Source organism: Elephas maximus, chromosome 12 (genome assembly GCF_024166365.1).
Source record: "Elephas maximus indicus isolate mEleMax1 chromosome 12, mEleMax1 primary haplotype, whole genome shotgun sequence".
NCBI lineage: Eukaryota > Metazoa > Chordata > Mammalia > Proboscidea > Elephantidae > Elephas > Elephas maximus.
Genome location: NC_064830.1, coordinates 62,772,597 through 62,793,631, shown reverse-complemented (window position 1 = coordinate 62,793,631; position 21,035 = coordinate 62,772,597). Strand labels below are relative to the sequence as shown.

The 21,035-nt window shown below is 57.9% G+C and overlaps 3 protein-coding genes across 16 annotated transcripts in view; 1 reads left to right on the top strand and 2 right to left on the bottom strand.

Annotated features, from left to right (window-relative positions):
* Positions 1-3,986, top strand: part of ANKS3 (ankyrin repeat and sterile alpha motif domain containing 3) — a 47,228-nt gene extending 43,242 nt beyond the window's left edge. For 5 of the 8 annotated variants that reach the window (XM_049902985.1, XM_049902990.1, XM_049902989.1 and 2 more), the window contains 6 exons: positions 1-177; positions 1,700-1,824; positions 2,195-2,336; positions 2,667-2,839; positions 3,115-3,200; positions 3,588-3,853. In XM_049902985.1, coding sequence (XP_049758942.1) covers positions 1-177; positions 1,700-1,824; positions 2,195-2,336; positions 2,667-2,839; positions 3,115-3,200; positions 3,588-3,853 — 969 coding nt within the window. Of the gene's footprint in view, positions 178-1,699; positions 1,825-2,194; positions 2,337-2,666; positions 2,840-2,978; positions 3,067-3,114; positions 3,201-3,587; positions 3,854-3,898 lie in introns of those variants that run through there. The other 3 variants (XM_049902986.1, XM_049902987.1, XM_049902988.1) reach the window with 3 other exon arrangements.
* Positions 3,987-5,115: 1,129 nt separating this feature from the next.
* NUDT16L1 (nudix hydrolase 16 like 1) lies at positions 5,116-7,104 on the bottom strand. The gene is made up of 3 exons (XM_049903034.1): positions 6,898-7,104; positions 6,563-6,823; positions 5,116-5,929 (listed from the first exon to the last, which is right to left on the bottom strand). Exons 1-3 carry the CDS (start codon positions 7,045-7,047, stop codon positions 5,708-5,710), a joined length of 633 nt encoding a protein of 210 aa, XP_049758991.1. The 5' UTR covers positions 7,048-7,104; the 3' UTR covers positions 5,116-5,707.
* Positions 7,105-7,201: 97 nt separating this feature from the next.
* MGRN1 (mahogunin ring finger 1) overlaps positions 7,202-21,035 on the bottom strand; it is a 77,900-nt gene continuing 64,066 nt past the window's right edge. Inside the window, exons 12-18 of one of the 7 annotated variants that reach the window (XM_049902999.1) lie at positions 19,618-19,683; positions 17,688-17,914; positions 16,126-16,249; positions 15,849-15,894; positions 14,930-15,019; positions 12,303-12,347; positions 10,975-11,063 (exon numbers count right to left, since the gene is read on the bottom strand). In XM_049902999.1, the coding sequence (XP_049758956.1) occupies positions 12,307-12,347; positions 14,930-15,019; positions 15,849-15,894; positions 16,126-16,249; positions 17,688-17,914; positions 19,618-19,683 (594 nt within the window). In that variant the 3' untranslated portion in view covers positions 10,975-11,063; positions 12,303-12,306. Of the gene's footprint in view, positions 8,161-8,189; positions 11,064-12,302; positions 12,348-14,929; positions 15,020-15,848; positions 15,895-16,125; positions 16,250-17,687; positions 19,298-19,425; positions 19,482-19,617; positions 19,684-21,035 lie in introns of those variants that run through there. The other 6 variants (XM_049902996.1, XM_049902997.1, XM_049902994.1 and 3 more) reach the window with 6 other exon arrangements.

The window sequence follows — 21,035 nt, the reverse complement described above, 5'->3', positions numbered from 1 at the left end:
GATTCAGATCACACACATAAAAGCTTAGTTCGCAAGCAAACGAAAAGCTATGTGAAGACCAAGAGCCGTTACAGCAACAGTGACAGCCAGTGGCCTCCAAGCACCAGAACCTCTGGGGCACCCTGTTCCCCAGGATCCATCCCCCAAACCCAGAGGTCCCCCTATTCAGGACCCCAGGTAAGGACGATGGCACTTTTTGTGATTTCTAAGACTTGTTTTGTATACTTAACGATGGCCATCTGTATCCGACCTGACTCCGATCTTGTCTACCCAACACAAAAAGAAAGCCTTCTGCTTAGGAGGTGGGGGCATTTGGTGAAAACAACTACAGACAAGTGTTTTAACTATGCAGATGCCTGAGACGCTAGGTGACAGCTGAGGCAAGTAATAGACTAACCAAAAGGCTTAAAAGGAAGCTGAGGAATGAGATGTTTATGTGGACTTTGAAAAGCTCTGACACATTCCTGGAAATGTAAAAGGCTGTGAGCTTGCAGGGCAACACGCATGTTCAGGAAAGACCTGGCAAGGCCCTGAGTTCTCACCTCAGAATGACCTTGAGGCTCTGGGCAAGCAGGAAGTGAAGCCAAAGCCAGAGCTGTCGGTAGCCTGGCTGAATTTTGAAGGTATGCCCCAACACACACACAGCCTCTCAGCCAAGACTGGTTCCAGGTGTTTAAGGAAATCTCTGTCCAGTCATTAGCTGACCACTAAGGTAACCATGTTGAGAGTTTAGTGGCCACACATGACAAGGAATATAGACTTTACACAATTATTTCAGATATAATTCACTAAGCAAACAGCGTCTACAACAAGCAGCAGCAGGGGGATCAGATTTCTAGTTATTCATTATGTTATTTAAAATGTCCAGTTTTGACCAACAAGATGGAAGACATGCAAAGAAGGTATGGCTCATACACAGATAAAAAAGCAAGCTGCAGAAACTGTCCCTGAGGAAGCCCAGACATTGACTGGACTAATTAGACAGAGGCTTTAAATCAGCTATTTTAATTGTGTTCAGAGAGCTAAAGAAAAGTGTGAGAGTGATAGCTCACTAAATAGAAAATATTAATAAAGAGAGAAAAATTCTGGGGTTGAAAAGTATAATGACTGAAATGGAAAATATACCAGAGGGGCTCAAAAGCAGATCAGAGCAGGAAGAGAGAGAATTGGAGAGAGAACAGAAAGGGACAAAAAAACAAAACACAATGACGACAGATGCAGAGACCTGTGAGACACCACCAGGCAGCCCAATAAACTCTGAATGGGAGTTCCAGGAAAGGAGAGGGGCAACAAGGTTATCTGAAGAAATGGCAATTGAAAACTTCCCAAATCTGATGGAAGACATGAGGCTGTACATCCGAGAAACTCAGCAAACTCCAAGTAGGGTAACTTCTAGGAGGACCACATCTACACACATCATTAACTGTTGAAAGTCAAAGACAATCTTAAAAGAAGCAAAAGAGGTAACTCGTCACATACGAGGGATCCTCCGTTTCTCATCAGAAACCAACTGGGAATGTCTCCCTGTGTCCCCGCCTCCCTACTCTGCCTGCGGCCACAGGGAAAAAGCACTTCCCTCGTGCTGAACCTGTGGAACCAGCAGGGCCCAGAGGGGGATGCGTGGTCAGTAGGAGAATGGCTTTGTACCCTGTCTTTGTGCTCCATGTCTGATCCATCCTGGCCCCATCTTGCCTTCCAGGACCTTGCCTCACTGCTGGAGCAGATTGGGTGTCTGAAGTACCTGCAGGTGTTTGAGGAGCAGGATGTGGACCTCCGCATCTTCCTGACCCTCACCGAGAGTGACCTGAAGGAGATCGGCATCACGTGAGTGCAGAGGGCTCCATCCCTCTGGCCCAGCCAACATGCTGGGCTGGGGTCGGCCTTTTTCCACCAGACCCACCCACCCCTGGCTTGGATACAATCAGGTCAGCTCCTGAGGTCCAGAGGCTTGGCAGATTGCATTCAGGGGCCCTCAGACTTTTACCACCAGTTAACGTTTGGAAACTTTCAGACTTACCTGAGGCAGGCATTATCCACGCCTCGAGCAGGCCAGTACGGACTGTGTGTGGGGAAAGCAGCAGGGGCCTGGCCCTTTTCTCCCTCCCTCCTATCCCTAGGACACAGTTGTGGTAGAGGATGAAACGTGGTCTTTGTGCAGAGATGCTGACGGCTGCCCTCTCTCCTCACCCTGCAGTTTGTTTGGGCCCAAGAGGAAGATGACCTCTGCCATTGCCCGCTGGCACAGCAGTGCCCGCCCCCCCGGTGACGCCCTGGAGCTGGCCTACGCCGACCGGCTCGAGGCTGAGATGCAGGAGCTGGCCATCCAGCTGCACAAGGTGCCAGGGCGAGGGGCTGAGTTGCACCTACAGAAAAGGGCCAACACAGGGAAAGGGCAAGGGCCAGACACCCCAAGTGGGTCAGCAGAGGGGGAGGCACAGAAAGACAGAGGACACCCAGACGGGGGAGAGAGTCCAGCGGGAACAAAGTAGAAAAGACCATGAAGGTGAGGTGGTGTACTTGGAAGCTGCAAGGGACTGTAGGGAGGGAGACTATGAGAAGAGGCCTCCCAGAGCCAAGGAGATGGAGAGTCAGTGGGTCTGAAACACAGTAACCCTAGGCCCCAGGGGGAGGAGGACCAGCCCCCACACCCGCACCCTCTGCTACAGTGCTGCGAGGAGGTGGAGGCCATGCGGGGCCAGGTGTCGCAGGAGCAGGAGTTGCGGGCCGTGGTGGAGAGCTGCCTCCTAGAGCAAGACGGTGTCCGCAAAGCTGCGCAAGCCCAGCTGCAGGAGACCCAGGCCCTCACGCGCACTGCCGCTCTCGTCCTGGATCAGCTGCGGTGAGTGGCCCCTTGTAGGGCAGCTTCTAGGGGACTGAGTGCCAAGTCACTGCGTTTCCTCTTGTTCTCTACCCACGGGGCTGTCTCTGGGTTGCTTCACTGCGACGGCCGAGTTTCCTTTGGGTGTTGGTCCCTGCAGGGCCAGTCCGGTTCTCAGGACCCGATGTAGGCTTGTTGGTGCCCAAACCTCACTCCCTAAGGCCTGATGCTGGGAGGGTGTCAGCTCTCATCGCCACCCCGGGACCCGCCCCCCCCCTGGGGTCTTGTGTCCACAGAGCCTGCCAAGCAGAGCTATCAACCCGGGTGAGGCAGGATGAGTCCCCAGGAAGGACATCCCGGAGCCCAGTTGTACCCACTGCTGGTAAGGGAGCCACATTCTGGCTCAGGGGTGGGTTATCCAGGTACCTCAGCACATCTGTCTGACGGCCCCTCTCTGGGTCCCTGTGCATAGCTCTTGGGCTCTCCTCACCTATGATGGGGAGAGCCCTGTCCCTCCAGGTTGCGGGAGACAGGCAGAGGTGAGAGTGTAGGCTGTGGTGGACTGGACACTACACAAGCCCTCTGGTGACTGCTCCAGCTGTCTCCCTTCAGGCTGGCCACTTGGGCCTCACACTTTCTCTCCTGGGTTCAGTCCTGACTTTTTACATAGCGTGTCTGAGGGGGCCCAGTGGGGACAGCTCAGCAGCCCAGGACAGAGGCAGGGCCTGCAAGACACAGACCCCAGGCCCACCAGACCTCTGCCCAGCAGATTGCAAAGGCTGGCAGGCATCCCTGCAGGCCATGAGCCTCCCTGAGCTGTCCGGAGCCCTAGAGGACCGTGTCCAGGAGATGGGTAAGTCTTGGGGGCAGCAAGCGCACCTTGCCCAGGACTCATGCTCCTGCAAAGGGAGGGGGTTCTGTGGCCAGACTTCGGTGAACATCAAGAGCACTTGTATTTTGGAGGCACCCTTAGCTGAGAGCCTCTGGGGCAGCCCACCAAGAAAGGTTCAAGGTCACCCATCCCTAGCGCCCTGAGAGCTCCCCCCACCAGCAGAGCAGTGACTGTTGTTGCATCCTCAGGGCAGGCACTGTGCTCGGTGACCCAGAGCCTGGAGAAGCTGCAAGTGCTGAATGGGAAACAGAACTGGCGGGAGCCATAGCCAGGTAGTTGTGGCCAGGTGAGTGCACGGGGGGCGGGCTCTGCCCGGGGAGCAGAAGGGCATCACCTTGCCTCCCCTTCCCTTTCACAGGGGCCTTTCTTTTCAGAATCTGACGTTGGGTGACTAATCCACCCTGAAGCTGTGCGCCAGAAGGACATTGCAGGCAGGGAGCAGTGGTGGCCCAGGGGGGCCGAGGACTGGCCCCTTGGAGCAGTGGCAGAGGCGGGCCGGGCTGCGCAGGGCCAGCACTGAGGCAGGACAGGCCACTCAAAACTGGCCGTGAGGCCCACCGTGTGTGGCCAGCCCTGGTCCAGAGCATGGGAACAGTGCATGGGCCATACACCATAAGTGCCAGATTCAGGTTTGACCTTTCAGTGCAGACTGGGACGCCTGGTCCGCACATGTTATTTGTTGGAAAATAAAATTTAAGATCACTTGGTAAGAAGTGCACCTCTGGCCGCAGGCCACACAGTAAAGGCTACAGCCATCGGGCCAAGCACAGAGAGCCAGGCTGAGACCCCAGCCCCAGTGAACCCCCAGGTCCACAGCCAGGACAGCCCATCTGCCTGAGTGAGCACAGAGTCCAACTTGACTTAGGCAGCTTCTACAGCTGAGCTCCTCCCTGGAGCAGGCGGGGATGGGGGGCATGGCACCATGACGAAGTTTATCCACCCCTCGAGCTCTCACGGGTAGACTGGACACCCAGGTTGTGCCGGGGCACTGCTTACATACCCAGCCAGCACAGGCTTTGGAAATGTCCCGTTTGCACCCTTGGGGTGTCTCAGGCCCCAGGAGGCAGCTGGTAGTAGCCTCTCAACCCCACCACTGTTCTGAGTTCTCAGCCCATGCTTCAGGCCATCTCCTTGAGCAACTTGTGCTGAGAATGGAGAAAGGGAGGTTATCCAGAGCAGTGGGCTCAGCCTAGAAAAGGGAGCCTAACTCAGAAGCCATCAAACCATGCTGAGGGCCCGGAGGTCAGGAGCGCCACAGTGAGCATGGAGACACAGCCATCTCTAGCCAGAGCTGGTGTGCACCCCTGGCCAGGACAGGAGGGACGAGCCAGCGCCCTCTCTTGGGCCTGGCACCTCCCAGGTTTAGCCCTGGCCTCTAGTTGGGATAGAGAACACACGGAAAGCAGCTTAAGAGCTACTTTATTTGTCTTCCTCTTGAACAAGGCACACACAGTGGGCCCTTGGCCCCGACTGCCCTCTGGAACCAAGCCCAGCCTCACTGCAGTGAGAAAGTCGAAGAGAAAGTCTAACCCAGTAAATCCAGGGAGAACCAAGACTAACAGTACAACACCCTACCCCGCCTGGCTCTCAGGCCCTGGGGGCGACGCAGGAATGAGTCAACCTGGACAAAGGCGTCCTCCAAGGGAACAAACTGCCCATGGAAGGACTGAGTGTGGCACCGCAACACCTGGGGAATCAGCCTAAGGCCTCCACCTGCCCAGGGACAGAGACTCAGAGGAGAACAAGTGTCGTGGGGCGGGTGAGAGCCTGGCTTGGTACACCCAGGCTGTCCAGCCCTGCAAACCTGAGTTCCAGCGGGCCGAGGGGACTGCTCAGGATAAGAAACGACAAGGTGCCCACTGGCCCCAGGCAGTCAGCAGGGGGTCAAACACACACACGTTTGCGCGCTAGGAGACACACTTCCACGGGGTAGAGTCTCAGCCCAAGGGCACAGGGAGCCTGGGGCAGGGCGATCAACAAAGCCGGGGCAGCGCCCCTCAGGAGGATGCTGGCAGCAGCTTCTCCAGGGCCTTCTTCTGCTTCTCAGTAGCGGCGGCCAAGGCCTCAGCCAGCTTCTCCTCAGGCATCATGTTGAGCACCTTGAGGGCAAAGAGGAGCTGGCACTTGGCAGTGCTGATGAAGGCGTTGCTGAGGAAGTTGGGGAAGCCCCCCATGCGGTCCTTCTGGGTGTACAGTGGGACACGCACAAGCCCCAGCACCTGCATGGAGAGGAGTCAAGGTTCGGCTGGGGCCCCCATGGGATAGCAAGCCCCTGGGCCAGGGACACAATGGGAGGCCAGGATCAATGAGACAGAGCTAGCCAGCTCCCCTTGGAGCATCACACCACCTCAAACACATCTCAAGGCCAACACAAGCCAGGACCCCCATGCCCCTTCCACCCTACCCGCCCCCACCAACCTCACCTGCTACCCCTGCCAGCCCACGCCTCATGCTCCCCCTTCCATTCCATGAATCCTAAACACCCGAAGTGTCGCATCTAGCTCCTCCAGTCCATGAAACCCACAAACACCGAGTACCTCCGTACCACATCCCCAGCCTCCTTCCCTCCCAGCCCATGAGCACACCCCTCCTGTCCCCAGGTATCCCCCCATCCCACGCCCCACTCCCAGGATTGGCAATGGCAGGCAGCAAGGCAGACACTGTAACACAGCCCTGAGGGTGCCCCAGCCCCTCCATCCCGGCCCCTTCCAAGCCCCTTCCCCCAGCCTGCTGCTGAGACAGCGATACCCCGCCCGGCCCGGCCAGAGAATGCTCGGGACGTGTTACCCATCGGTGCCTTCCGCGGGACCAGAGCCAACCCGGGGCAGGGCGGGACCCGGCGGCGGCCCCACCTCCAGGCCGTGGTCGCGCGAGTGCACCGCGCTGATCTCCACGGCGTGCAGCTGCTCCAGCGTCAGCTGCCGCGCGTACAGGTGCGCCACGACGCGCTGCGGGCCCTCGGTCAGGTGCGAGCTCAGGTAGTCGGCCTCGGTGAGGCGCAGGCAGCCCAGGCCCAGGCCCAGCACCCGGTTCAGCCCGTCCTCCAGCGACCAGAAGCGCCGGTCCACGAAGCCGCCGGGGAAGCCCAGCAGCCCGTCGAAGCGCATCTGCATCTACAAGGGGAGCGGGTCACGGGTGGGCCGGGCCACGGAGAACCCAACCCCGGCCCGCCCGCCGCCGTCCTCACCAGCACCGAGAAGCGCATGGGGATGCGGCCGAAGAGCTGCCCGGGGTTGGCGGCGTACAGCATGGCATGGCAGGAGTGGCTCCAGCCCGGCCCCAAACGCATCGCCTCCACCCGGCTAATCTGCTTCAGTTCGGGCAGCGCCACCGCCATCTTGGCACTGCCCCCGCCCTCCGGCTTTGGCCGCTTACGCGCATGCGCAGCCCCCCCCCGCCGCCGCCGTTGCCCAATAGCTGCGCAGCCCAAAGAGGCCCCGCCCACTGCCCTCGAAACCACAATCCCCAGGATGCACTGCCCGAGACCTGCGGCCGACTAGTGTCCCCTCATTGGGTGCTCGGGAGAGGAAGGCCGTAGCCGATCGCTTCACCCGCGAAGATAGCGGCGTCTTCCCGTCGCACCGCGGCTCCTCTTTTACAGAGGCCGCCCCAGCCGCGCCTGGGGCCGTGGAGTACGAGCCGGCTCCGCAGCCACGTCTACACGGCTGGTCCACCGCAGAGGCGCCTTGCTGCAGCTCCCGCACAGCGGCGAATGCCCCGAGTGCGGCCTTCCCACCTGTGGGTCCGCTCAGCCCCTGCGGCCCCGCGTGGAGAGGGGGAGAGGGGGACTCCTGCCCCAGAAGTCACCGGAACACAGCCGGCTGAGACCTGACACCAGAGGGGACAACCTTCCCTGCCAGGCACGCATGCACAACAGCCCTACTGCCCCGGCGCGACCACCTGCCGAGCACTTGTCCAAAGACCCAGACCCTGGTCTGACTCCAGAAGAGCAAGGAAAGCCGCACGCAGCTCTTTCTGTCCCACCGTCACTGTGCCCACGCTCAATCCTGCCAGCTGGGGAATGACAAGAACCCTGGGATCCCCAACCCAGCCTGCTGGGGCAGAAGTGACTGAAGTCCCAGCTCTGCATCCAAGTTGCTTCCAAGTCAGGCACCTTATATGTGGTACTGTGGGAGGAAGTAGAGTCTCCCCAGTTGACAGGCAAGGAGCCTGGAGCTTCCGAGAGGGGCAGGACGTGCCCAGGGGCACCCAGCAGTTGGTGATAGCACCAGGCTCCCATCCTGCTCCCACTCAGTGCCCACAACAGAAAAACTCAGGGTAGGGCCTGGGTACTTACCACCTGTTCCACACAGGAAAAGGAGGTCACTGGGGGCTCAGGTGTAGGAGAGACAGTCTGAGGAAGCAACAGGATTCCCCAAATCCTGAGAGGGTACCTGCTCTCCTCACCACAGCAGGCTGAGCTCCATGCGAGTGTGAACTTGCTGAGCTGCTGAGGAAGAACACCGGCCTGCTCTTGTAGGATGGGTGGCCAGGCAGGGGGCCATCAGGCACAGGCTTGGGGAGCTGTGCAGACAGCCCATGCTCCTTAGCACCAAGAAGGCTGCTGCGAGCAGGCTGAGGCAGCAGGACAACAAAGATATGCAGTGGGTGGACAGGGCCCACAGGAACTCACTCCGTGGTCCATGGGGCTGGTTTGCCAGAGGTGGGGAATAAAAACCCAAAGAGAGCACCTGTCCCCTGCTCTGGCCAGGGGCAGGGGTCAGAAAGGGCAGCCATAGGGAGAGACCAGAGTCCAGGGTGCATAAGCAGGTCTGAAAGGGAGAGACCAGCGAGGGGAAGGGTCCCTCCCCTCCCCACCCATCCAAAAGAGGGCCCATCTCCAGGCAGTAGAACCCAGGACCTGCGGGGGCAAGGTCACGGGGGCAAAGCTTCCCTTGCCTCAGCCTGCCTCAATATGAGACATGCCCAAAGGGCTGGGACTGTCTGCGGAGGTGCAGAGAAGGACTGGATTCAGCCCAGCTTTAGGGCCTGAATACCCACAGGCCCTGGGCCGGACCAAGAACAAACCCGGATTCTGTCCTCACCCCCTGGGCTGGGGTCAGAGGGGCCGTACGTGCAAAGGAAGGAGCTGGGGCCCACAGTGCTGGGGTGGGTGCATGTGGGGACCATGATGCCCCACTGGAGGGGTCAGGCTTTAGCTGGGAACCCATCTCCTGGCAACCACACTTGTCCTCTCACCTCATTCTTCATGAGACCCTAGGGCAGCTTTACCTCCGTGATCAGAGCATGCCCCTGCCCCGCCTAAGACACTCTGCAGGTCCCAACAGCCCTTACAATAAAGCTTGAGCTCTGCATGCTCTGGGATCTTTCCAAGTTTTCCCACATCTTTCCACTCCACTCACACCTAGGCTCTCTGCCTCCAGGCCTTTGCACCTGCTGCCTCTGCTGTGGGACAACTCTTCCGGCTCCTTCTCATCTCCCAGGTCTTGACTTAAATGTTGCCTCCTCAGAGCAGGCCCCAACCTCCCTGGTCAAATCAAGTACCATGTGACCTCTATCGTGTCAACAGTTTGCTTCCTTCCTCACAGTAAGCAGCATGGATTCTGTATTCAGCATGTCTTGCTGACAGGAACACAATGCCTGGGACAAGCCATCTCTGTGATGGAGAAGTGGGCTCAAACCACCCCTTGTACACCTCAAGGCCTTGCCCCTTGGGTCCCCTTCCCTCCACCCAAGACTTGGCAGTGATGACGAGGAAGATAATGGCTGGGAGCAGCAGCTCTCGCCTGTGGTGGCCGACAGTGGGCCACACACAACCTCACTTAACCCTTATCCCTGCTGGGGCAGCCAGTTGCCACTGCCACCTCACACATGGGGAAACTGAGGCTGAAGAGGGTTGAGGGACTGGCCCGGGCCATGAGGTGGTGCTCGCACAGTCATGAGGGTATCCAGAGCCAGCCCTGACCACTCAGTGCCCTGCCAGCTGACCATGAAACTGCTGGGGGTCCGAGGGGAAGAGTGCACCCCCATGTGGCTACACAGGAAGAACAGGATATTACTGCATGATTTTATTACTATAAATATACAGTAAAAACAGACACAAAACTAGCCAATCAGATTACAAGTGATAGCACACATAAGGGTGAAGGGAAAACCAGCACCACCCTTAACACAGAGCGGTGGCACCAACACTGACAGCAATAGGAGGGGAGAAGCCTGCTTGAGTGTGTGCATATTAGGGGGTGGGGTGCCTGAACATACTGCAGGACAGGAAGCGTGCTGTAAAAGCTGAGTGCAGGGGCAGGTGGCCTGGGGGAAGCAGAGCTGCAAAAAGGTGAGGGTACCACGCGCAGGATCAACTGCAGGAAAAGACTGACGGATTCTCCCAAGTGCCAAGATGTGCAAAGCCAGGGCCCAGCCAACCCAGCCACAGGGAGACGCTGGGGGCACGGGGTGGGGGTCCCAGGATACTTCCCGCCCCGGAGCCACAAGGACCCCTCCCTGCTGGCTAGAGGCCCCTGCGGGGCAGCTCTTGCCCTACAAGTACCAGGTCCAGTGCCAGCCCCTATCATCTTTCTGCTGCTCAGAGGGTTATCCTAAAATACATTGCAGTGGGACCCCAGTCCCCAGCAGGTCCACTCCAGGAGCCGCAGACAACAAAAGTCAAAGAGAAACGCACAGGGATGCTGACGTGGCATGGAAAGCCGGGGCAGAGGCGCAGGCCCCTCGGGGCAGCCAAGTCTAGCAGGAGGCCCCCACCTGGAGGCATGAGACGCAGGTGGATTGGGGCCTCCAAAAAGCTGTGGGCAGGCCACCACCCAAAACCACCAATGCACACCCTGTGTCTGTACCCTGCATCCCAGCCTTGTCTCCAGACCCCTGCCTGCCCCAAGGGTCCCAGCCAGCCAGCAGGGGAGAGGGGAGCAGAGTGCGTGGCCCAACACGGCACTACTTGGCCAGCAAAGGCTCCTCCACAGGTCAGATGAGTTCCCAGGCATCAGCCCGCCCGGCTGGGGGCTGGGCCCCACCAATGCTAGGCCACCCAGCCCTGCTGCCAACCAGCGGCACAAGAGGAAATGGGGTAGAAAGCTGCTCTCCTCCATTTGTACCATTTACAAATACGCCGACTGTAGAAAAAGGGGGCATTAGGGGACAGTCCATGTGCTCTTAGTTGAGGGTTGTTTGGTCCTCAGAGCCAGTGGCTGCGGACACGTGCAGATGGGAGGCTGGGTCGCACTGGGTCCAAGCGGCCCCTTGCCAACGCCTGCTAGGCCAGGTCTCAGAGGAGGCTCAGCTTGGTGGCCCCGGGGTCAGGATGAGGGCCACCCAGTGGAGGCCAGGGGGGGCCGGCGGTGACGAGGCTGTGGGGCAACTCCATGGAGGCAGAACATCCTGCAGGTGGGAAGCAGAAGGGTTATGCTTAGCGACCGGTCCAGCCTCACCTGCTTTTCTCACCACCGGGCCTGGGGGTCCACCCTCCATGAGCCCAGGGCAGAGCGCCTGCGGAGCATGGGGAGAACAACGGTTCTCTCAGGTGAGGCTCCCTAGTCTCCCACAGCTGCTGTCCTGCAGAGGCCTTTCCAATGGTTCAGGACGGAGCTCAGTAGATGCCAGGCTGGCACCAGCCCTGGTGATTCCAAGCCCCTGCTCAAAGCCACCCCAGCAGGTTTCTGGGGGGGGGGGGGCGGGGGTTGCTTCCTTGGAGGCTTTCTGTCTCATTTCCAGACTACCCAATGATGCTGTACGGCGCTCCGTCCTTGACTGTGTCTGCCCCCCGCCAAGCTCACATGGATGGTCTGTTTCAGGCAGGCAGGGTCAGCCCACACTTCTCAGGGCCACAGAATGCCAGATAGCCTGTGCCTGCTGCCCGCCCACCCTGACACTCGGGTGCCATGAGCTCCTTCAACCAGCAGGCCAAGAAATGCTTCTGCACAGTCACCTGGTGGCCTGGGACACAGAACTCCAACTCAGCAAGGAGGGGGTGTTTCCTAAAGGGGCTCAGCTGTGCCATAGCCCACAGGCCCAACAGCTTCTCTGCCTCTAGGCCTGTCCTATTTCTTACTTCGGAAGTTTTAAACAAATCCCAACTCTCAAGAGCACCTCCCACTGACATGGAGGCTGCAGCCGACTTTAGAGAAGGGCTGGGCCCTACCTCCACAGAGGGACAAGATCAGGAAGAAGCTTCTCAAGGAGAGAAAGGTGTTTGCAGGAACACAAGACTGGCCATCCAGTCAACAAAGAAAGAGACACCTGAGCCTAGTCTGGTCAGGTGAGCCACACCTTGAAGCACGTTTCCCATGTGGGCACTGCATGAAGCCCTGCTTACAGCAGGCCTGGGCGGCCCACACATGTCTGGGCTGAGTCGCCATCTCTCGGGACCCTAACGACTGAAAGACTTGACTGGCCCATCCAGTCCAGGTGGGAAAGCCTCTGGCTCCAAACGCCACCAGCCACCCCCTCAGAGTTCATCTTTAGGGTGAAGGTGCCTGTGAGAGCTTGGATTCAGAATCTATGCCCATGGGGGATGCCGTGGATGGGGAAGACGACCAGAAAACCTGAAGGTACTCATCTCACTGCCCTGCCGGATGCCCGTGAAAGCCACCTCGAAAGCGAAGAAAGGAGGTCACGTACCAGCTTACTCCTCTATACCAATAGAGCAGGAGTCGGGACCCAGGGCTGTCAGAAAGGAGGAAAGACAGACGGAGCTCAGTTAGCAAAGCGCTCGCAATGTCTGCATGAGAAGCCAGGGGAGGGCGACACAATGCCTGCGGCCCACATGGAGCTCTGCTGAAGCAAGGGGGAATCCACCAACAACCGCTGAAACCAGAGTGCCGGGCCCAGCATCACGTGAGGCCTGCCCATGCCATGCGAGCCATCCAGCGGCCCAGAGGGGGCAGATTTCCCAGCACGAGACTCATGCTGTGGTGTCACTTCTGCATCTTAAAAGTGAGGGTCTAGGGCTGGGTGCTAGGGCTGCTGAGGGCTGACCCCCAATGGGGGAAGGTGCGGCCCTGAGGCCTGGGAGGGCCCCCACCTCATGGGTCCAGGACACTGGGGGCCTGGGCTTTTCCCATTTTACATATTTCCCCCCAAAAACAAACCAAACCTGTTCCTATCTAGTTGGTTCCAACTCATAGTGACCCTACAGGACAGAACAGAACTGCCCCATAGAGTTTCCAAGGAGCGCCTGGTGGATTTGAACTGCCGACCTTTTGGTTAGCAGCCATAGCTCTTACTGACTATGCCACCAAGGTTTCCATTTTTCCCCAAATCGCCTCTTTTCCCATCAAGAGGGACACAGAAGTTTACTGAGTTATGCTACCGCCACAGGGGATGACTGTGCAGTCGATGAAAAGGATGTGTGCAGGTGTGTGTGTGTTCACATGCACACACACACGCTGAAAAGACATATCCATGCATATTCACTGATTGGATCAATCAGGACTATGCATTAAGGCCCCAGTCATACACATTCACTGAGGTCCCAAGGACTATGGGACCCAGGACCTTGGAGCTCTCAGGTAGAGCCTCCAGGATTGCTGAGAGCACCCATGCAGGGGTGAGGGAGCAACATGTCCCTGGGGATAGTAGAGGCCTGGAGCCAGGACCTTGCCTGATCTGACTCTACACTTGTGTCCTTTCAGTTACAGTAAATGGGTCACCATAAGCATAGGTACTGGTTTTTGAGTTCTGTGAGTCATCCTAGGGAATTATCGAATACACTGGGGCCATTGAGAGCCAGCAGACAGCCTGGCATTTGCGCGTTCAGCAGGGGCTGAAAGGATAGAGTCTTAACTTTTGCAGATTCAACCCTGGGTGGTTAGAGTCAGAAAGAATCAAAGTGCCACGTGGGTGGCTGGTGTCAGAATGAGAAGTGGAAAGGTGGCGACATGAGTGATGTTCCCACTTTGGAAACCAACCTCATGTTGGCTGTTATCATGCACTCCTCACCTGCTGTTTTTAACTTCCTGCTACCCAATACCCACCACAGTCCACTGTCATACTAAGGAAGCCAAGACCCCTGCCCAGGGATGAGGCCCGAGATCCCTGCATTCTGGCCTAACCAGCAGACGGAGCAGCTGTGCCTGCCTTGGCTGGTGCCATGGACACTCCAATGCTCTGCAGGCCCCTGGGAGGGGCAAGGAACGGGATCCCTCCAGATGCCCGTGGCACCATGCAGGGCCGAAAATCATACTCCCGGCTCCCAGAGGCTGGCATTCCTCATGCGTCATGTCTCTTGACAGAGCTAACCTGAATGCCCGTGTTATTTCTAACTGTGTGGGTCCTACACTCGGCTTTTGCGCATGGGTTTATATCTGGGGGAGGCTCTTCTGTGCCAATAAAAAAAACACTCTGCTTTCTCACATCTGGGGACCCTGACACCTGCCTTATCTAAGGGGCCCTTTGCACAGGGAGTCTTTCACACCAAAGCCCATCATAACCATCCCCACCCCAGACTGACGAGTCAACCAGGAGGACCAAGCAGCGGCCAGTCTCGGAACAAGGCTGGGGGTGCCGGGCTCTGCCAGGCAGCTGCTTTGGAAGTTCTGTCTTGGGCTTCCAGTACCTCTGTAGTGTCTAGCAGCCAGCACAAATGATCTGAGCACCCTTCCTTGCTGCCCAGGGTTTGAAGCAGTGAAATCTGAACCTCGCAGGCAGAGGACAAGGGGGCTGGCCTAAAAAGCTTTTGTGAAGGGGGGAGAGAAAAGCAAGGCCCTTCCCACTGTCCCTGGCCTCACTTGCACCTGGGCACACAGCCTGCCGTCTGAGCCCTGACCTGCGGCACACTGCTTCCCCTGAGTGCCGTGGGAGCCCGTTTGCTGCTGGGGCAGGTGGGTGGCCCAGAGGTCACTGTCCCTGCTCTCTCTGGCCTGAACCCCCCACCTAACACGAAGCCACATGCTTGCTTTTGGGCTTTCTGTCTGTAGCTCTACTGGACGATGGCCCCCAAGGGCAGAGACCCTGTGGCTAGCTTACCCAGCACTTGCCCAGTGCCCCTGGGCTTGTCCCACAGATGGAGAATCTCAGGTGGGAATGGCCTGGCAGTCGGGCTCCACTCCAAAGAGCCAGTGCTACAGGAGGGGTGGCTGTGAAACCTGCCCTGGCCTGGGTCCTGTGTTGGGTGGACCCAGGCATAGAGCCAAGGGGACAGGAGGCCTGGCTCCCAGCGGCCAGCCCCTGCCGCATACCAAGGACAGAGACAGCACAGGGCCCTGGCTGGGCAGGTGCCCCGAGCCCCCATGGTATGAGAGCTGTACCTGGCAGGTAGATGTCGGCGGGTGGGCCGAGGCCGCGGTGCTCGGGGCTGCTGTCCTGCAGGACGCTCTCAACGGACGGGGCCTGGCTCCCTGCAGTGAGGAGGGCCAGGTCAGTGACCCAGAGGCCCACGAGCCCATCCGTCCCTCCACCTGGCAGCTCACAGCCTCAGACCCCACCCCAACTTCCCACCCAGCCTTGCAAGAGCCCCAAAGGTAGATGGTTCCTTTCCTCATTTTCTTTCTCCTTCCTTCTCTTCCTTGCCTTGGATCTTTTGTTTTGATTACATGAGTATTCAATGACCACATTTTTAAAAAATCAAACGCTGATGGCTGCTAACCACTTGTCATCCTCCCAGGTGAGCGGCACAGCCTCCCTTGAGGCCCCACCCCAACGGCTCTGCCACCCTTGTCTGAGGCCAGGACGGAGTGCTGCCTTACATGCATGTGTAACTATGCATACACATCAGGAGGGAGGCAGAACGTATCTAACTGGAGTGGAATTGCTGAGAGGGTGGAAGGAGAGTGTTTCACCAGCCCAGAGACAACCCCTCAAAACCAGGGCAGGAACTACACTCTGGAGGTGGGGGCTGTGAGCAGGCCCAGACTAAGATGTGACTGGGTGACTGATACAGGGGGGACAGGCCTGGAGGCTGATCTGTGAGTGACCCATAGTCCCTGCCAGACCACATGCAGAGATGACCAGGAGTGAAGCAAAATAAATGCTACTAATAAACCCTGGCACAGGCCCTGGAATGGGTATGGCGGGGCAACCAAGAGCAGCAAAGGACGCTGCCGGCCACCCCTGGGAGTGCTGCCCCTGGGAGGGGCAGGCTGTGATTGAGTGTGGTGGGAGTGAGGGAATCTCATGCCTCGAGAAACCTCTAGAAGAGTCAAGCTTCTTGGGAAGGAGAGGGCTCACCTTGCTTTAGCGATGACATCTCGTCAACCTCTTCCGTGATGAAACTCTAGGGGATAAAGAGGAAAGTCTGGCTGGCGCTCCAGTGCTTAGGACTGGTGCCATCAGCCATGGTCTGGGGCCAGCTCGCCGGTAACAAGGCCACATGTGGCCAGGGGAGAAGACACGGGAGGCTGCAAGTATGGCAGGGATGGGCAGTGGGAATGGGCTCACGAAGGCAAGGACACAGATTCTGGAGGCAGGCTGGGCCAGGGTGGGGAAGGAGTGAGCAGTGCCTCACCTCAGGGGAGCTGCTTTCCCGCTGTGCCAGCTCCACGCTGCTCTGTGGGGGAGGGGCATCTGAGTCCTCTGAGAGCTTCTCCTCATCCTCTTCGCGGATGGGGGATGACGGCGACCGCAGGGTGCTGGGGGTGGAAGGGACAGGGAGTGAAGGTGGGCGCAGAGGACAACTAGACAGGAAGCATCAACCCCTCTGCTGGCACAGTGGGGCAAAGGTCCACCAGGATCTACAGAGAAGGCGTTCACTGGGAGGTGTTTCTAGTGGTACCAACGAGCTAGCCCAAATGTCCAGCAGTCAGGGGATATTCACAGACCCGTGCTGACAAAAAGGCTCCATGACATGCATGCTGGCACAACTCTTTTTTTTTTTTTTCCTTAAAGGAGAAAAGAAACCACTGATGGTATATTCTTGGAGTGAGAGGACTGGGGTGAGGGGAGTATCAAGAAAAGGACTCCCATCTTTTCTGAATCTTTGGAGTTGTTTGGTCACGTGTGTAAATCAGAGGCGAGCCTGGGTGTGGTATTATAGAATGTACTTCTTTACACTCTTCTATTTAAAAAATTAATGCATGTGTGGAAGGAGCTGACCCAGTGGACCTGCTCTCTCTCTGCTTGCACGTCTCCAAGGGAACTGTAATGGACCCCTGGCCAACCACTGGGTATGTGACCCTCGGGTTCTTTGTGTTAAGAGATGGACGAGTCTGGAGCAATGGACCATGCTGTGCTGGCTTGTCCAGGTGGCTCTGTACGAGCATCAACACTGACGATGGGCACTGGCTTCATTACTGGGCCCTGCGCTTTGGCTGCCACGACTGGTCACAGAGCAGAATGTGCTTCTCATAAAGTCCTCAGATCCTGAGACTCTGATGGCCTTCCCTGGGCACACACATTCTATGCTCTCCCTGCAGTGTGGCCAGGGACAAGGACAGACACCAGAAGCCCTCTGCATTCCACCAGACACCACTGCCTTTGCTCTGTATGCTCTGTGTAATAAACCTTGCTGTCCTTGTTAACTGAAGTCAAAGTCGGCCCCCGACTCATGGTGACCCCACGTACAACAGAATAAAATGCTGCCTGGTCCTAAGCCATCCCTGTGACCAGTTACAGATCAGATCGTTGTCATCCACAGGGTTGTTGTTTGCTGATTTTTGGAAGTAGATCACCAGGCCTTTCTTCCTAGCCTGTCTGAGACTGGAAGTTCCACTGAAGCCTGTTCAGATACCACAGCAACATGCAAGCCTCCACTGATGGATGGTGGCTGCGCATGAGGTGCACTGGCCAGGAACTGAACTCAGGTCTCCTGCATGGAAGGTGAGAATTTTAACACTGAACCACCACAGCCTCAGTATAATAAACCTTAGCCGTGTGTATAAGCCGCTAGTGGATCTCGTAAGTCCTTCTGGTGCATCACTGAATGATACAAACTATTTAAAGCCACATATAAACCTGATTTAAATTTCATATAAAATAACCACTTCCCCTCCCTCCCTGGGCCCACTAAAAGCAGGGGTGGGGGTCTCCCACACACCTTACCCAGGTGAGGGCCAGGCAGAGCAGACTCACCTGTCAGGAGACCTGTTCCGCGGCTTGCCCTTCAGGTGGCTACTGTCCACGACCTGACTGATCCCAGCAAGTGGACAGCTGGCCTGGGACAGGGCGTCTGATGCCCCTGAGTAGGTGATCTCCTCATAGAGGGGGGCTGAGGGGATGGCAGGGGAGATGGCCCGAAGGCCGTTGAGCGCCTCGAGCAGGGAGATGGGCTCATAGCCTGGCGGGATGCTGTCAGGACTCTGCGGGGACAAGGGTGGGTGAGGAGGGCTGGCTGGTCAGGCGTCCCTGTTTGGGGCCCAGAGCCCCAGATGCTGAGCTCGCAGCCCCAGGAATGGTCTACTCCCCAAACCTTCTCTGGAAATCTGTCTGTGCCACCTTCTGGGGACGTAAACACCCCGCTCCTGAACTGCTCTGGAGAAGGGCTCCCCAGCTCGAGGCGGGGGGCTGGGGGGCCTGAGCTGGCAGTGATGGACCCAGAGCTGAGCTCGCATAAAAGGTACAAGCTCCAGCCAGCCGGCTGAGGCAGAACACCAGCCCTGGCCCTGCCTCCGCCCTTAGAGGAGGATACAGATGGGACTGGATCATCCTGATGCTCCCAACCACAAAAGGTTGTGGGTAAGGGAGGCACTGTCACTTTGAGGGCACCCAGACACCCACACGTCCCATATCGGTGCCCAGGATGGAGGACGAGACAGGCATCTGGCTGGAGCCACCCTACCTTGCCTTCGCCAGCCCCTCCCTGGCTTGTTCCTGCCTTTGCAGGGAGGGGACAGTGAGAGAGGGGTTAGTGACAGCAAGGAGAACCAGGAGCGGGTGGAGAGCAAAGCCATGCTGAGGAGAGGCCACTTGGGGCGCTGGTTCCCAGGACAGGGTAAGCCTGGCCCCCGGGGGCTGCACTGGCACAGGCCTCCCGCCTGGCTCCCGAGTCCCTTCATGGGCCAGGGTGGCGTTTGTGCAGGTGGTGGCCACTCCAGGAGGTTCCACTAGGCACCCCTTGCTTGGTTGGAGTGGATGGTATCAACAACGCTGAGTCTGCTTTAGGGTTGCTGGTGAAGGAGGAGGGAAGCCCGGTACTGGGGAAGGTGAACTGGATGGCAACACCCGCCTTCACACTCACTATACACGGCAGGGGGACCATGCTCCCAGTGGCCCCTCCACGACGCTCTGGCCGCCTGACCAGGAGGCGACCCAGCACCCCAGGGACCCAGCACAGGGGCTGGCACTTCCTGCCTCAGCCAGCAACTCCTGGCCACCAGTCAGATGGGCTTCCTCCATTTCTCAGACCCTCACCTAGCCCATCAATTTAAAGGTGAATGATTACTCTGGATCCCCTCACCCCTCCAAAAATGGAAAAAATGTAAATACAGGCTGACTCCCCCTCTCTCCACGTTGACAGAGGACATGGGTTGAAGCCAGGCCTCCCTGGGCCGGTGGGATGGGTGGCAGTTAAGTCCCTGGGAGGCTCCAGGCTTCCCGGCCCCCTGACCCTGCAACCTGAGACGCAGGGAAAACACAAGAAAACCAAGGTCCTTGGGAGAGTGCGGGAGCGCACACAGCATGCGTGATAGGCGTCGTTTGCAAAAACAGCAGCAACGTTAGTTCCACCGCTGACATTCATTCCACTGCCAGCAAGAAAAAAAAGGGAAACGAGGCCATTCAGGGAGACCACAGGGCAGAAGCAAAGCTGGCGGGAGGAGGCGGCAACGAGGCCGGCAGGGACTGGCAGGACACTGGCTTTTTGCCTACAGACCTTGAGTGAGCTTTGCTTGTTCCACAAAACTCCCTTCCAGGGCGGGGGCGCTGGGACTGGGGAGAGCGGATTCAACAGGTTAAATGAACCGAACACATTTAGCGTGGGGCGAACATGACTTCCCATCCTTGTCCTTTGTAAAAATGAGGGCACAGGGCAAAAAACAGAGCTGTAAGGACCAAGCGCACTTACTGTTTCCCTTTTGGGTTTCTTGCTGGCCAGTGAGGCGGGGTGCGACTTTGATTTTTTAAAGGGGCACTGTCGAGATAAAAATCACACATTTTACAACTACCGCCGCACCACTTGCATGAGAGCGGTGGAATGGGGCCCCTGGAGAAGACACTCAGACCATGGGACTCGTTAAACGCAGGTTCTGACGCAGGTCAGGTGCAGCCAGGGCTGTGTTGCTAATCAGCTCGCAGAAAGCCCAACACCCACCACCCATGGTCTGAGCCAGGAGCGAGTGGCAGACAGGCCAGGTGCCCACAAAGGCTCCAGTATCAGGCAGGGCCTGGCTGGGCCTGGGACAGGGACACTGAGGTCACCAGTCAAGGCCACAATGAGCATCGAGATCAGGCTCAGCTCAGTGTCATAAACCTATCACAACATCCAACTCTTCAAGACAGCTAGGGGGAGATGTCAGCCCCAAAGCAGCCCAACACCCGATTATCTGCACAGACTCCGCAGGGTTCTTCATGGTGCTTGCTATGAAGGCCTTTCGGCAGAACATGAAGGTTAGGACCAGGCCCTGGGCTGCGAGAAGGGTCTCCTCACTCTCGGGACAAGCGGAAACAATCACCTGGCTGCCGGCCCCAGAGCTCAGGAGGAAACAGACCTTCGGCCACCAGGGCACAAACCAGGAGGGGGCAGCAAACACTGCCACCACCGCTGCATCCACCCTTGTAAACTCCTATGCCTCCTCTTTCATGGGCAAATCACACCCAGGCGGCGTTCCCACTACTCCAAAAAGCATGCCGCTGGAGACAGTACACACATGCACAACAGACCCCACGTGACACAGGTGAAGGGAAGCCGGGGGTGGGCCTGGGGTGGTGGGCCCTCCACCCCGAGGGCCACTACACCTCGGCTCCAGCTATGAGCCTACAACTTTGGATTTTGAAGGAGAAGCCAGGTGTCCAAGTTTGAAGGGAGCATGGTGATTATCAATGTGGCTCCGATCTAGAAGCACCCTGGGGCGAACATGCCTCATCCGCCAACGGCGGTGGCCCAGCTCCCGAACCTGAGGATTCTGAAGCAGGGGCCGCAGAGCAGTCATGGTCCTGGAGTTCAACCACCCAGAGGTTGCAAGGGCCTTAATCCCTTGGTCCAAACCACCTCATCTGGGCACTGGGGAGACGGGTGGACTCACCCACTGACCACATGCAGTGCCAGCAGGGACAGACCCAGGGCCACTCTGCCCTTGGCACTGTCCTCCAGGGGCTCCTCACTCGCTTCCCACCCCACCCCCCACCTACTCACTCATCTGTCTGTCCCCTTCTAGCCACCCCACCTGTGTGTGTCTCTTTCTCAGTATCTGATTCTCTCTGTCTCTGTCTGCATCACTGTCTCTCTCTCTCTCTCCCCATCTCTTTCTCCTTATCTGTCCACCT